General features: G+C 46.7%; 1 protein-coding gene across 2 annotated transcripts in view; it reads right to left on the bottom strand.

The window, feature by feature from the left end:
* Positions 1–7,134: 7,134 nt before the first annotated feature.
* The window catches only part of Prag1 (PEAK1 related, kinase-activating pseudokinase 1), a 56,103-nt gene continuing 47,994 nt past the window's right edge, over positions 7,135–15,243 (bottom strand). For both annotated transcript variants that reach the window (XM_005362528.3, XM_026786966.1), the window contains exons 5-6: positions 14,475–15,232; positions 7,135–8,415 (exon numbers count right to left, since the gene is read on the bottom strand). In XM_005362528.3, the coding sequence (XP_005362585.1) occupies positions 7,285–8,415; positions 14,475–15,232 (1,889 nt within the window). In that variant the 3' untranslated portion in view covers positions 7,135–7,284. The remainder of the gene's footprint in view (positions 8,416–14,474; positions 15,233–15,243) is intronic.

Here is a 15,243-nt window from a genome sequence, read left to right as displayed (position 1 = left end):
ATTCAGCCTAAGGAAGAAGCGTACGATTATCCCTCCATGGTCCTGAGGACCCCCCCCCACCTCACCCCGGGCCTATGAATACCCAGCACTTTGGATACTCAAGCCCTTTTTATCATAAAGCAGAATCATATTTGCATATAGCGTATGCAATCCTCCTTTATACTTTAAATAGTATTAGACTGCTTATGATGCCTAATACAATGTTGTTAGACAGCACTGCTTAGGGAATAATGAGAAGAAAAAAATGTCTTTGTGTGTTCAGTACAGGTGCAAGTTTTTTTCATGAATATTCATAATCTCTGGTTGGATGATTCTCCATGCACAGAAGCCATTGGTGTCTGTCTTGGCTGTGCAAATGAAAGACAGGGAGGCTAAGGCAGGGACTGGGGCAGTTTGGCTGCTCTAGAAAGTGGCTAAGGAGCGGAAGGAAGAAGGGAGAAATAAGAACAGGCTGGAAACATGGGGAAAAGTTTTTTCTCTGGGTTTACTGTTTGGAAAATCTTTAACTTTTTATAGCTCTCTATTATTTAGTTAACAAACAAACACAAACCCAATGAGGCGAGGAAGAAAGGGGAGAGAATCCCATTGCTCATTTAAGAGAGCAGTCTTGTTTCCATCATCACAGTGACAGGAAGTGTCAGTTGTGAACACAACAGAAGTGACACCACCTCTAGGCTGAGGGGTAGCGCAGGGATAGCTGAGCATGCCCAATCCTGAATTTTAGTTTCTGTGCCACAGAGGGGCAGATTCTTAGTCTTTTAATCTTTAAGGAATCTAGGACTGCCAGTTTGGAAACTGAACTCCCCACAATCTAGAAAAGGGAAATCAGACACAGCTTCCTCCTTCCGGCAGATGTGTAAGAAGAACACAGACAAACAAGTGTCTTTATGATCCCAGTAAATGGCAGGCAGACACAAATGGCCTTCTAGGGTTGCTGGGACAGTCACAGGGTTGGAGGTAAGCATGTGGGAATGCGGGCAGCCTGTCTTGTCATCTTGGGCTCTTGTTTTACTCTTTCTCCTCCATGTTCCACTTTCCCACCTATCTCTATCCCTGGTTATCATTGAAAAGGCAGAACAGTGTCTAGGAAGGGCCTTTTAAGAAATGACCATAGGGTTGGCAGTGGTGGTGCACTTGGGAGGCAGAGGCAGGCAGATCTCTGTGAGTTCAAGGTCAGCCTGGTCTACAGAGCAAGTTCCAGGATAGCCAGGGCTTCACAGAGTAATCCTGGTGATATGGATGTCCTTCTGTATATGTGTTGCTCTTATTGGTTAATGAATAAAGCTTCTTTGGCCTATGGCAGGGCAGAATATAACCAAGCTAGAAGAGATATGGTGAGAGAGTAGGCAGAGTCAGGGAGATGTCATGTAGTTACAGAAGGAAACAAACACCCAGAACCTTACCGGGTAAGCCATAGCCTCATGGCAATACACAAATTAACAGAAATGGGTTAAGATATAAGAGCTAGCTAGAAATATGCTTGAGCCATTGACCAAACAGTGTTTGTAACATTAGGGCCTGCTTTGTTGAGGGCTTCTGTCCTCCCACCAGGTCCCACAGCTGACAAACCCCAAAGAAATCACACAGAGAATCTGCATTAGATATAAACTGATTGGCCCATTAGTTCAGGTTTCTTGTTAACTCTTGTAGCTTATATTAACCCATTATTCTTATCTATGTTAGCCACGTGGCTCAGTACCTCTTTCCGTGAGGCAGGTCACGTCCTGTCCTGCTTCTGAGGTGATCTGGGCAGGAGTTGGGGGACTGAGCTTCCTCCTTCCTAGAATTCTCCTGTTCTCATCGCTCCGCCTCTACTTCCTGTCTGGTTGACCCGCCTATACTTCCTGCCTGGCCAATCAGCGTTTATTTAAAACATGATTGACAGAATACAGACAATTCTCCCACACCAGGTGTTGTAATTGATAAAGTTTTTGTGTGATTTGTTGGGTCAAGGTGACTGGGAAATGAACCAGCAGTCTCCACTTACATAATGGGGGCAACTATAACCACATAAAACCTGAGAGAGCTTGGGAAGGAATTTTAGACACAAAAGAGCAAAGTTAAGTACAGCTTCTTGGTAGTAGCATTTCCTTGGGTAGTCTGTTTGTTAGAGGCAAGCAGAGGTACAATTCCTTTAAGAGAAGGCTTCCTGACTCAGCATTAGCAGCAAAAACTGTGAGGCTCCTTTAAGATCCAGCTTCCTGGTTCGTACTGATCCTGTTCCCGAGCCCTTAAATGAGGTCTGTGAGCAGCATTTTACAAATTGCTTAATGGCAACATAGACCCTGCTGCATCCCTGGAGCCAGGGCGGCGAGCATGTCTTTCAGAGTCAGTGAATATGTCTCCACCACGTTGGACAAAGCGGAGCCAACAGACACGGCTGCAGAGTTGGCCCTAGCCATGGCTGCTTAACATTTTAAAAGAAAAAAAAAAGGTGCTTTTAGTCAAAAATGATTATAGATATTCAATAAAGACAGATTCAGACAAAAATAAACCTCTGAATGGGTCATAGTGTGTTTTAAAAATGTACATAGGCGTAGGTGAGAGAAGAAAAAGAGTTTAGACAGTTATAAAAAGAGATAGTTTTAAAAAATAAAATAAAGTCTTTATAAAAGACAGAAAGAGTAATATAAAAGAGTACAAAGAGTCATAGATGAAAGGAGTAAAGAAAAATAATCCATATAATGATGAAATATACACAGGGAGTCTGGATTATATATATTATTGTGTTTTCTTTGATTTTTTTTGGCTGCAAAGAGACATTTGATTCTGGGGGGTGCTAAGTTAAAGCAACATAAAGATATCTTGACTTCAAAATTTGGGTCTAAGTTACACCCTGGTTCCAAAAGCAAAACTAATAAACAAAGAAACCAGGAAAGAAATGACCATAATTATTTTCCGGGGTAAAGAGCTGGTGACTTCATGACTTCACACCAGCATTAAGATATGCAACCAATGTGTATGCTCAAGTTCTCATTGTGATAGAATGGAACGAACCGAAGTTGATTTGACTTTGCTCCCCTGAATCCTTCAAGTTGGGATAAATAAGGTCCTAGGAGTTGAGGACAGAGAAGGCCCAATCCCCCAGATCTGGTAAGGATTCATTGAGTAATGGCCCAATCTCATCTTTACCTGAATTGATGAGATTATTCCTAATTTAATGTGGACATGTTTTCCCGGGACCATGAAACCTCCCCTTTTCTGGGCTATAAGTTCTGTTTCTAGGACAATCATTTGTTACACACTAGCTTCCCCTTTCCTATATTAATTTGTACTGGAACAAAAAAGAGAAGCTTGGCTTGGCATTCATCCTCAGAACCTGAAATAAATATTTTATTTTTTTAAAGCAATAACATAAACTAAGTTGCAATTTAAGTTTTTATGAGTGTGTGCATGCGCATGTGAGCATGCGAGTGTGAGTATGTGTACCTGTTAGAGTAAGTAGAAGCCAGAGGTCAACTTAAGTAGTCATTCCTCTATGCTACCCACCTTGTAAACTTGAGACACAGCTTCTCGTTAACCTGTAATTTATCAAGTTGTGCAGAAAGCTTCAGGGATCTGCATGTCTTCATAGCTCTTGCACTGAGAATATATAGTGTGTCATCATGTCTGACTTTTAGTTTTTTTGCAATAATATTAATTGAGAATCTCCTGAAATGTATTTTATCATATTTATTCTCCTTCCCTAACTCCTTGGGATTGGCTTATTTTGCCCCACCAAACACTGGGGTTAGCAATGTGTACTGGCCTGGCTGGCTTTTACTCTGTTGGTAGAGACCCAAATTCAGGTTTTAATGTTCTCATAGTGAGTACTTCATCCACTGAGCCACCTCCCCCGCCCCATTGGCAAAGCTGATACAGCACAGATTTCAGAGAAGTCATTGGAGTAACATGTATGTGCGCTCTTCCAAATGTTCACAATATTTTGTGTGCATGTGTACATCGCACGGGTTTTCTCCAACCCTTGGCTCTTGGAAACCAGTAAGTGTTATATAAAGTGGTAACTGGAGCTCTCTACAGAGCTGGGCTTTTTAGAGCTGAGCCATGTGTTATGATAAACAAACAACCCCCCAAGTGCCTGTCTTGCTTTTGGCAGGGGTGTTCGGGATTCAGCTGTGAGGCGGCAGAACTCCTACAGAAAGAATTTGGGTAAAGAGAAAACGATTCCACGCCTTAGCACAAAACTAGGAAAGGCCCACAAACAACAAAAATTGCATATGTGCAAAGGATATGGGGGCGACCTGACTCAGAACTCGAGAAGAAAAATACCAGTAGTTAAGGTCTCAAGCCAAGAGGAACGAGGGAGGTGAGCTCACAGGAGAAGTGTTTTTTAAAATCTTTGGTTCACTGTATTGAAAAAAAAAATTTTTTTTTCATGATGGTGAGTGAACCAAGGGCCCCATAATACTTAAGCTTCTCCTCTTGCACCAAGAACCAAGCTCACCCTCAGCCCCAGAGGAAGTATTAACCAGCCAGGTGCTGTACCAAGTCCTCATACCCTGGGTATTTCTGTTCTATAGCCCTACGACAAAAAACTGGTGCTTCTGGTGGGGTTTAGAGCGGGAGCTTCAGGCAGGATGAAGCAGCACACCCAGGTGAATTCAGAATGAACAAGACTGTTTTTTATTTTTATTTATCGACCCTCTGAATGTAGCATGCCTGAAGCTATTCACCAAACTGCTCTTTGTAGCTGGATGTCACAATGACTCCAAAGACTTGCCTTGATGGGAAGAGGCTTGAACCCCACACACTTAGCCTTTGTCCATGGTGGTTATAAGAAATTGCCCTGTTTTAGGAAGATGCCTTTTCTTTCTTTCCCTTTCAAAACAGCTACTAGGATATTAATTATTCCATGTCTTCAAATGAAGGATCCTAGACAAATTCCCTCTAGAACTAAGGGCTGGGCAAAGGTTCACTCCCCCTGGTGAATAGTTCCTTAAAATTACATGAGACAGAATTCTGCCAGAGGGGGCTTTCTTCTAGGCGAGGCTGGTGAGCGATCCGAAAGTAAGTTTAATTGGTCTCATTCCTCTCAACTAGAATTTGTTGCCACTGTTTCTTCTTTCACACCCTCCCCTTCCCTCTTTATTTGGTTACTAAAATCATTTTCACAAATTCCACTCTTTTCTTTGCCTAAGGTGGGTGGCACATTAAAAAGGTCCAATTAACTCAGAGATTTGAAACATGCCTCCAGAAACGTTTGTGTTTCCAGCCCACCCTATAGCTCCCAGGGCAGAATGCTCCTTTCTTCCCTCTCCATTGTTTACTTATTTCAAGAGAGAAAGGACCAGAAAACAAAAGACAGTATCAAGGACCTAGGTTTTGCCTAAAAAATTCCCAGCAATGAACCACAGCAGGCAAACAGGGCTCCATCCATTTAGACAGATCCTGCTGAGAATCACGATTTCCGTGTCCTAAGTTCCAAGACCTTCCATGGACATAGTGAGAGCTGGTTTGAGCCAGTTCTTTCCTCAATGAAAAAATATAACGATGCCCCCGGTGCTTCTTCCATCTCTGGTGGGAGAAGAAAATGGATGTTTTTACATGGTGTCAGAGGATGGAGCTGCCAAGGCAGCGAAATAAAAGTGTAAAAAGGGACAGGCTGCTGGGCTGCTAATCACACCCCCAGATATCCCAGACATCTATACTATTACGGTCTTTATGTGTACTTAAAAACTGTCAGAATCATTAACAAGAAACGGGAAACGAGTGGGTTTGGTAGCTGGAAGATGATCCTCAGGCAGAAACACAAGGGCCTGGGAGATACTTCTCCTGAAGTCATCAGTGTGTGCATCTGGTTTTAGGAAAGACCTAACTCTCCTAATTAGATTCTAATTCTCTTAATTAGATCTACTGCCTCTTAACTCTGTGCATTAAAAAAAAAGACATACCAATAATATTAGCTTCAGTACATAACAAGCACTGATGCATGTTAAATGAGTTTGATGAGTTTTGTTTCTGTAGACAGGCCTTCACTTCACTAGGTAGCCCAGGCTTACCTAGTGGAATTTGCTATGTAGATCAGGCTGGCCTCCAGCTCAAGAAGATCCAACTACCTCTGCCTTTCAAGTTCTGGGATTACTGTGGTCAACTGTTCAATGATTTTTTTTCCTTCTAAAGCAAAATATTCACAAGTGGGTTTAGAAAGGAGATCTCCCGCTCGCAGCTAGACCCCAGATTACATCCTTGCACTGGCCTTGTCTGGCAGGGAAGTATGCTGCTTGCTACTTGGCACCCTTTTCCTTCTTCCTGCCTGGGCAGACGGGCGCTGTTAGTGGCATCATCCAAGCTCCCTGGCGGTCAGATGAGCCTGGGGATGGCAGGAAGGAAACAGATGATGCACCAGGAAATTCTACCCTTTCATCTCTGCTTGCAGAAGCCCCACAGCAAACACCTCCCGTGCATGTCCTGTGTCCTGAGCTTGCTTTTGTTTGTTCTTTTCTAAGAAAGAACACTTTCTAAGAAGACTGTAAGGGTCTTTCCTTTGAATTCCCTGGTGGATTTTGTTTGCAGCCAGGTCTCTCAGAGATACAATGTTGACGGATTTGGCAAACGGGGCGATGGGTTTGGAGCAGCAGTAGGGTTAAATTTCAAACACATGGGATCCCACCCAAGTTTTCTTCCTCGCAACCTGCTGGGTGGGAAGAGAAACAAGGAACATTGACCCACACCAACACACCCAGATTTCTGTGGATTGCTGAATGCTATACCTGGTGAGAGATGCAGGACAGAGGTGGTGCCAGCCAGTTCACTCCTCTGCCGCCTCTGCAGTGAATAAGAGATTCTACTCATCAACGAGTATAGTGCACTCAGGCATTCGGAGGTAAAAGGGCTTTGCTTGTGACTCAATCTAAAATACTACTACTATTACTACTAATAATAATTCTGTAAGACTTTTTCTTTCTTTTTTATTGTGGAGGTTGTTTTTTAAATAACAATTTGCAAAAGAGAGAGGAGACTCTGTAATGGGGTATTGAGGCAGGAATCTAAGCTTCATTCTGTCAGTGGAACTGTCCTCAAGACCTTGCTCAAAGCTAGAACTGTACATAATCACAGAGGTGGTGGTGGAGGAGGGATGGAGGCTCTGTGAAGAGAGGGGGCTGGCGTTAAGTGAAATGACATCCTCCATCTTTCATATTTATATTATATATGTATATGTATATAAAAATATTACATCCAAGGGCGACAGTCATTTGTACCATTTCCCAGGGTAACCCGGACGCAGGCAAGGAAAGGGCATGGGGCGGCCATGGAAGGTGGCGGTGGAAGCCCCTTACTGGAAGCTCAGAGAAGCTGCAGGAGCTTCAGGGACTGTAAGAGGGCCCCCGGCTCTGCCGAGGCCAGGTACTGGCAGCAGAGCCAGTCCTCCAGCTCCACACCCCGCCTCCGGTCCACTGCCTTCTCTGCAAACTTCATCATCATCAGGGCTCGCTTCATGTCGATCCAGTTGTGCAGAGTGCTACACAACACCTCCTCCGAGGTGCACGGCTGCTCCACCAGCTCCCGCCGGGGCCCCCACAGTAGACATTGCAGCACCCGTTTAGCCTCACCTATGCGGATGCGCTTGATGGGGTCGGCCTCGAGCAGCAGGTGAGCCAGCTGCTGCAGGCCTGGAGAGTAAAGGGACAGTGTGGGTAGCGGGGGTAGGTCCTCCCGCCGGTAATCGCGCTCCCGCAGCTGGGCCCGCACCTCGAATGGGTTGGGCTGGTGGAGCAGCTCATAGATGAGGATGCCCGTCTGGAACTCATCAAACTTGCGGTACTGGGAGGCAGACACGATCTCGGGGGCCAGCCGGGCCTGGCTCTTCTTCTGTTGCAGGTTGGTGGTGCTGCCTGGCTTCTGCTTGGCCTTCAGAAAGTTGCTGATGATGAGTCGGGGCAGGTGCTTCTCACCAGGGCCTCCCTGGCATGCAGTGGTGGCTGTTGGCGTGGCTGAGGAGCACCGGGATGTGGTGGTCGTGGTGGTGGTGGGCGCGGTGGGAGTGCCAGAGGGTCCCGGGGAACCCTGCGGGCTGCAATGTGCCAGCAGCAGGTTCTCCAAACACAGATCCCGGTGGATGATCCCGTGCTCCTTTAGATGCTCCAGGCCATTGCAGAGCTGCAGAAGCAGGAAGCACACCCGCCGCTCATAAACCTCAGGTTCTGCCCGATGGCTGGCCGTAGAGTCCCTCACGAAGTCGGAGGCCGTCTGGTGCGGCACCTCCCGGGTGATGACAACCACACAGTCCTGTTCCTGGGCAGGGGAATGAGAGGGTGCAGCAGGCACAGCGGGGTCCTTGCTGGATGTGTCTGGGGAAGCGAGCATGCTGGAGGGCACAGAGGCCACAAAGTGGCCGCAGTCTTGTTGGATGTTGAAGTGCACGGGCACAGACGGGCTACAGTATGATGCTGATTTGGGTTCTGGGGTTTTGCAGATCTGTGGAGAGATGGAAAAGATGAGGTGAGGAATGGGATCCGTGGTTCTCTGAAACAAATGCCAGGCTATTCAGTATCGTACCAAGAGGCGGACAACTCCTTACATCATCATATCATACATTTAAAAAAAAAATCACTCAAAGGGCTCACCGAGACTTAAGAGTTAGTTCGAAAGCATTCAAATTTTTGAAAAATACGAAGAAATTTATGACAGCATTTCTGAGACTTCAATTTAAGCAGCATTTTCTCCTCTCTCTCTCTCTCTCTCTCTCTCTCTCTCTCTCTCTCTCTCTCCCTCCCTCCCTCCCTTCCTCTTTCCTCTATTTCTTTCTGCCACACTGGAAGTGTGGTCTACAGAAGAAAATAATCCAACCCCGTGTTGCTTCAGCAGCCCTGTGGAACAAGAGAAAAATGGCTCTCGTTCCCCGAGTGGCTAGGATGGAGCCTCAACAACGCAGAGCCATTTCCACAGAACTCAGGCTGACTCCCCATCCTTTCCTGTGAAAGTAGGGTGGGGCTATGAGGGGATTTCAGCAACCAGGGTATTCCCGCACCTTAAGGACTTGGCCTTGTTCTCCAAGTCTCCTTGCTTCCTAGATCTAGGTAGATATGCAAAGCCTGCTCTCTGAAAAGACTCAAGGGCTGACTGGGTTGCTGCTGTGCAGGAAGCTGTACTCTGCCCCAAGCCATAGCCAGCAGGCGAGGGCTGATCACAATGGTGTTTATGAACTGACACAGGACTTCCTGAAGTTCCACTGCATAGACCTCTCATGCCATTTATTTCTGTTGCAGCCACATAAACCATACAGCATGGAACTCTGAATCAAAGAGTTCATTCAGTCTCTGAATAAAGTTTTTTTTTTTTTCTTTTACAAAGCTACCCAGGAAGTGGGTAACACATTAATGCACTAATCTCTTCATTGTGGTGGAAGACTTGCAATAAAAGGAAAGTATGTCTACCCAGACATTGTTCCCTATTATACTAATAAAACCGATTTGGAATCCACATAAAGGAGTTTGCCTCGGGATCTTATGGCAACATACCCAGCCATACCGCTTTTAAATGACATTCCCCTGGAATCCCTTTATTTATTAATTGCAACGCTATTTATCATTTTTATTATGAAGATGATATGTGTGTGCAAGGAGAGGGGGACGATGTATGTGATTGTTAGCCGTGGAGTGTGGGAGAGGTGGAGGGTATCAAGGGACAACGTCCCCTGATTGGTTCCCTCCTACCACAGTGGGTCCTGGGGCTCAGACTCATGTTGAGGCTTGCACGGCAAATGGTTCCACTGGCTGAGTCAGCTCTTTGGCCTTGGAACGCTTTTAAATGAACAGAAATTGGTGGGGACAGGCCCCTGAGAAAGCCTTGCCTATGACACTCAGTGACTGCCCAGCCACTGTCTGTCAAGCTCTCGGAGGACAGGTAGAGGATGTCACTCTGCGTCCACAGCAGATACACACTGGACCCTTGCATGTGCTGGGCACCGCGTCACCCATGCGGCTCTCAAGAGATGTCTCCTTAAATCCCGCAAAGCTCAGAGCAGTAGGTGCTCGAACAGAGGAGAAACCGCGGCTTTGGGAGTTGAAACTACCTGACCAGGCCCCTGGGAAGTGTTCTCTAAGTCAAATGCCCAAGCTTTGGGAAGAAGGAGAGGTGGGTTTAAATGTCAACTCGGCAACCTTCGACAAGTCACAGGCGATTCTTTTCTGAAGCGGTTGTGGTCTACTGAGAAGCTTCAAATACGGAATTGAAAAATATGGAACAACGCAGGCCCCAATTAATACAGGGGCAAGGTTTCAGTGGTTCTTGTCACTGATGGCTATGTGACTGTCTTGTGCACATTTCTGTTTAGAGTGGCCCTATTTAATCTATATTGTCAACAGTGAATGCCCAGCTAACATACTACGTAACTCCTATATTCTCAGTAAGTCCCATCACGAGCTCCCTGTGTAGGAACACTAACAATCCCTTAGCATTACACTCGATGGGGAGGGGGTTAAATATCAAACTCATGAACAACACCAGCAATGCAAAGTATAAAAATAGTGAAAAGGGGAGGCGCGGAGTATACTCAAAAAAGAACACATGCTTTTGGTTGGAGCAGCGAGCAGATGCTGAGTGTGTTCTAAAGCCCCATCAGCTGGAAACACGCACACTGGGCCATCCCCCATTTTCTTCTGCCCTGCACATGTCCGCAAAGGATGGGAAAATGCTTTGAGTATTGATCTGTGGGTTACAAAATGAATTTCAAAGGGCAGATTATGCTACATATATGGAAGCGACAATGCTGAGAATCGGCGACATTTATCTCTCATTCTGTTTTCTTTGTGCTTTTAACTGGGACAGTGGAGGCTCCTGAGGATTAGCTTAAATGATACAGGTATGGCTTTGGGCACCAAGCCTGGCCCATGGTGAGCCTGCAATGAAAGGGTTGCTATGGTGACCGCTCCTGCCATTATGTCTGTAGCCATGTGGTGGAGCAGAGCTATCCAGAGCTGGTTTGCAAGTTCTCTACAACCCTTAACTGAGCAGCTGCCAGGGCCTGGGACAGGCTTCCAAAGTCCTTTTTCCTTCAGGGTATAAAAGGCTCCAGCCCAGCACAGGCAGGGGCCTGGAGCCCCAGCTGAGCCACTGATATTTTGCACAGAGATGTAAATGAAGGGGCAGGGTAAATAGTAACTGGCTGGATGCCTTACAAAATCAGCGAGCAGGGACTCAAGAAAAGCCCACACCACAACCACCCCCTCCATTGGAGTGAGTTGCTCTAGGAAGAGCTAAACAGTGCGCCCTCCCAGCCCTGGGTGGGGCATCCTGCAGCGTGAGATGAAGACTGAAAAATGGAGAAGTAATGGCGATCTTCATCCCTTCCTCCTCTGCCACCGACTCATCCAGGGGACCCTGTCCTTGGCTTTAGCTCTGGAACTTTCCAAAGACCTTGGGATCGGCTCAGGTTGCAAACTTTGTTGTGCCTTAAGCTTTGGGCCTCATTGATGGGTGAAAATCCGGACTAGTTCAGGTCTGTTAAACAATATATAAATAAATAAAAATAAATAAAAGAAAAAAGATCCAAAGCCTCATTGGTCTCTAATGTTGAACTGTATCTCTACATGGCTGAGAAACAGCTTCAACCCCCAACTCCAAAGAACCTGTGATTTTTCTTCTTCTCTCTGCCACATATTCAGGGAGTCGGGCTCGAAGAGCCGGTTTATGTCTTGATGTTGCAGGTCAGTGAGCCTGTGATTGGAGGTTCCAGAGTCAGGTGCAAGCAGGTGTCTGTCTGCCATTTTTCACCAGGATTCAGGAGCCACGCTGCATTTGATTTCAGTGTCAGCTCCCTGCTTAACATGCATAGATGAACTGAGCTCAGGGGCGCACGCAAGCATGCACAGGCGGCGGCTGGGAAGGAGCCCAGCTCCCCCTCCCCTGGGCTCTCAGATGACTGTATTCCGTCTAGACTGCAGAGCTAATGAAGTGGAACAGCTGCACGTGCCAAATGATGCTTGCAGCTCCCTGCCCCCCACAGCCACACCAGGCACACTTACAAAGTCATAATGCCTTTCCCAATTACAGGATCCCAAATACAGGATGTGTATGTGATACTGTTCTCCGAACTTTGTTTTACAGGTGGTTCAATGAACAACCACTTCTCCAGGACAGTCAAAATAGGAACCCTCTGGGACCCTATCCCCATTGGAGATGAAGGCTAATCTTCAAGATTCCTCCAGGTTTAAACTCCTAATACAATAGGGGTAACACTTGCTTCTGCCATCCTCTGGGGAGGCTGAACTTTTTGCTATGTATTGGGTAACATTGGCTGTAGATTTCAAGCTACTTGGCACAATCACTCAGAGGTAGGGAAAGAGTCTCTACCCAAGGTTTGAACTTGGTGCTAGCCCCTCCCTTGGTTCTTGCCCGTGTAATCCCATCACTTTCTTTGAATTAAAGACTTTCTTCAAGACTGCATGAGACTGATGTGGGATACCCTTCTGTATGCTATGAATATGTTTTATTACCATTGTTTAATAAAGAAACTGCTTTGGCCTATGACAGGGCAGAATATAGCTAGGCAGAAAACTAAACTGAATGCAGGGAGAAAGAAGGCAGAGTCAGGCAGATGCCATGTAGCTGCCAAAGGAGAAGGACACCAGAACCTTACTGGTAAGCCACAGCCTCCTGGCGATTCACAGATGAATAGAAATGGGTTAATTTAAGAAGCAAGAGCTAGCTAGGAATATGCCTGAGCCACTGGCCAAACAGTGTTGTAATTAATATAGTTTCTATGTGATTATTCAGGTCTAGGAGGCCAGGAAACCAATGCACAGTCTCCGTTTACATGACACCTCCAGGTTCAGCACGAGGAACCAAGGTAACAGTAACCAAAGCTCATGAGAACAAGACAGAGTCAAGGTCTGGAGGACAAGTCACATACCAAGTTCTCATATTCATGGACCTTTAAACGTCTGTCCAACCTCTCCACTCAGGGAGCCCTCATGACAACATAGGAGCATTCAGTTCATCTTGCTCAGATCCCTTCCCAGTCACCCTCTGCCCTTCATATGCTCCCCAATTGCAAACAGTTACAAATATGACTGTCTGCTCTACTTTGCGATAGTGCCAAAGCAGAAAGACAAATTCAGTAGCAATTGTACTTCGCAGTTGTGAATTGTGCTTTCCCTCGGCTGGCAAGATGCGGGGAGACTCTTCCTTGGGCTGGGGCAGGGGCAGTAAGGAACATTTCTCGTCACAGTGGGAAACAATAGTGACGCCATGCTGGCTGAGCTGCTGAGCCATCCGGACATCAGACTGCATTTTCAACGTCCCACATCTTGCAACTTATAATGAGTACTTGGGGACAAAGCTTCACCATAAGTCAAGAGGTAAATTTACTGGATACAGCTATCCTAACAGAAAAAGAAACTATGGGCCCTTTTCTTTTAACTTCAGTTTTGGCGTGGGGGTGGGACATGAAGTTTAGTTTACCAAGAAGGCAGCTTCTAGGTTCAGACATGAAGTGCCAAGGCAGTCCAAGAACTAATACCATAAAAGCTCCCTTGGGACAGTCACCCTCTACCTCCCCTTCCCTCCCTTTTCTCTCTTCATTTCCTGTGGACTCGGTGATTAAAGCAGTGTCCTCACATACACGAATCAAGCACTTTACTACTGAGTTACACCCTCAAACTCCTTTTTTTTATTGTAAGACAGTCTGGTTGACTTATGCAGATTGGCCTTGAGCCCAGGCTGTGGGCTCTGTGTAGCCCAGGCAGGCTGTGAACTTTAAATCCTACTTCAGCCTCCTGAGTAGATAGGATCACCAGGCCTGGCAGTATTTTCTCGCTACCAGTGCTTACTCTCTTAGCCATGATCTAATCCATGTCTTCTGTGACCCTGGTATCTATATAACTATGCGGAGCTTCCTAGTAACTGTCCCTGTACCCTCTTTATAGAAAGGTGGCTTCTAAGTGTGCAGAGCTCCCTTGAACTCACTCACCAGGGCTCTCGATCTGTCTTTTCTGGTGGTATCACAAGTTTCTCCAAAGAAAAAAATCTTAAGATTCACTCCAGTGGCATTGGTAACTAATCTACCAGCCAGGAATCTAACTGTAACAGTAAATACTGAGCAAATGTTACCATCACTTACACGGTTCAGGACAATGTCTAAGTCTAAGGCTCCTGCCTCCAACACTTGAGAGCAGGCACCTTAATGATCCATTTCTTTTACCGGGTTATAAACTCCACAAGGAATCTCACGTCCACACCTCTCAGATCTTTGGGAAATATCCAGCAGAAGATAAAAACCCGCAGAATATTTGACTGAACTCTGCTGCACTAAAAGCTCTTTGCCCATTGCAACTGGACCACAACCCTAAGAGCACTGTCCACATCTTATGCTAAGAATCTAACGGCGCTGCTTCCCAGGGCCAGGCAGACAGCAAGAGCACCAAGTACAAAAGGCAGCTTGCTTATCTATACTTCCAGAACCTTGGAGAGGTGGAATAATGGGCCAGGATCGGCTAGTCAGAGCACAGAATGGGAGGGGCGGGGGTGGTACCTACTTTCACAGCATAGGTGCTGCCAGGGTCCTCGGAGCAGGTGGCGCAGTAGTAAATGGCGTCCCCCGAGTCGCAACAAGGCTTGTTGCACGTCAGCTTGAAGAGCGACCAGTTATTTTCATTGAAGCGCAGTTCTTTCTTCTGGCCACCCATGAAGAGGTCTTCACACTTGGTCACTAAGCGGGCCAGCGACTGTGTGTAGAGGCCACCCAGCTTGGCGTAGGTGCCCTCCTTGCTGCTGATGCTACTCAGAAGGCTGTGCAGCTGGAGCTGGGTGCTGCCCGAGGAGGCCTGGCTGGACACGCTGAGCTGGGAAGATGAAGTGGAGGTGGCCGCTCGGCACGGGAGACTGGGGCTCCCACAGCTGCCTTTGCTGCTTGCCAGCCCCAGAGCTGGACCCCAGGGGGCACTGCCTTTGAAAGCTTTCTCCAGAGGCTCAGAAGAGGAGAAGACAGGGTGGGGATGGTCTCCAGAGTTTAAGGAATAGCTAAAAGGAGGTTCATCGTGGACACAAACATTGGTATCCGAGTGGCTTAGGTTCAGCTTGGGGCTTGTTGTTCGTGGCTTAGGGGAGCCTTGGGTCCAGAAGAAGCCATCAGGGGATGAGGCTGCACGGCTCACTATCTTTTTCTGGGGCAGAGGAGGAGGCTGTGCAGGACCGCTGGGGGACACATCCTCGGTGGAGCCTGATGGAAAGGGGACAGGAGCAAAGAGTTTTTTCCCACTGATGGTGGGTGAGTGGGCGGGCTCATATGATGGACCTAAAAAAAAA

The sequence above is a fragment of the Microtus ochrogaster genome, linkage group LG7_11 (genome assembly GCF_000317375.1).
Source record: "Microtus ochrogaster isolate Prairie Vole_2 linkage group LG7_11, MicOch1.0, whole genome shotgun sequence".
In the NCBI taxonomy this organism is placed as follows: domain Eukaryota; kingdom Metazoa; phylum Chordata; class Mammalia; order Rodentia; family Cricetidae; genus Microtus; species Microtus ochrogaster.
This window is presented reverse-complemented; position numbering and strand designations above follow the sequence as displayed.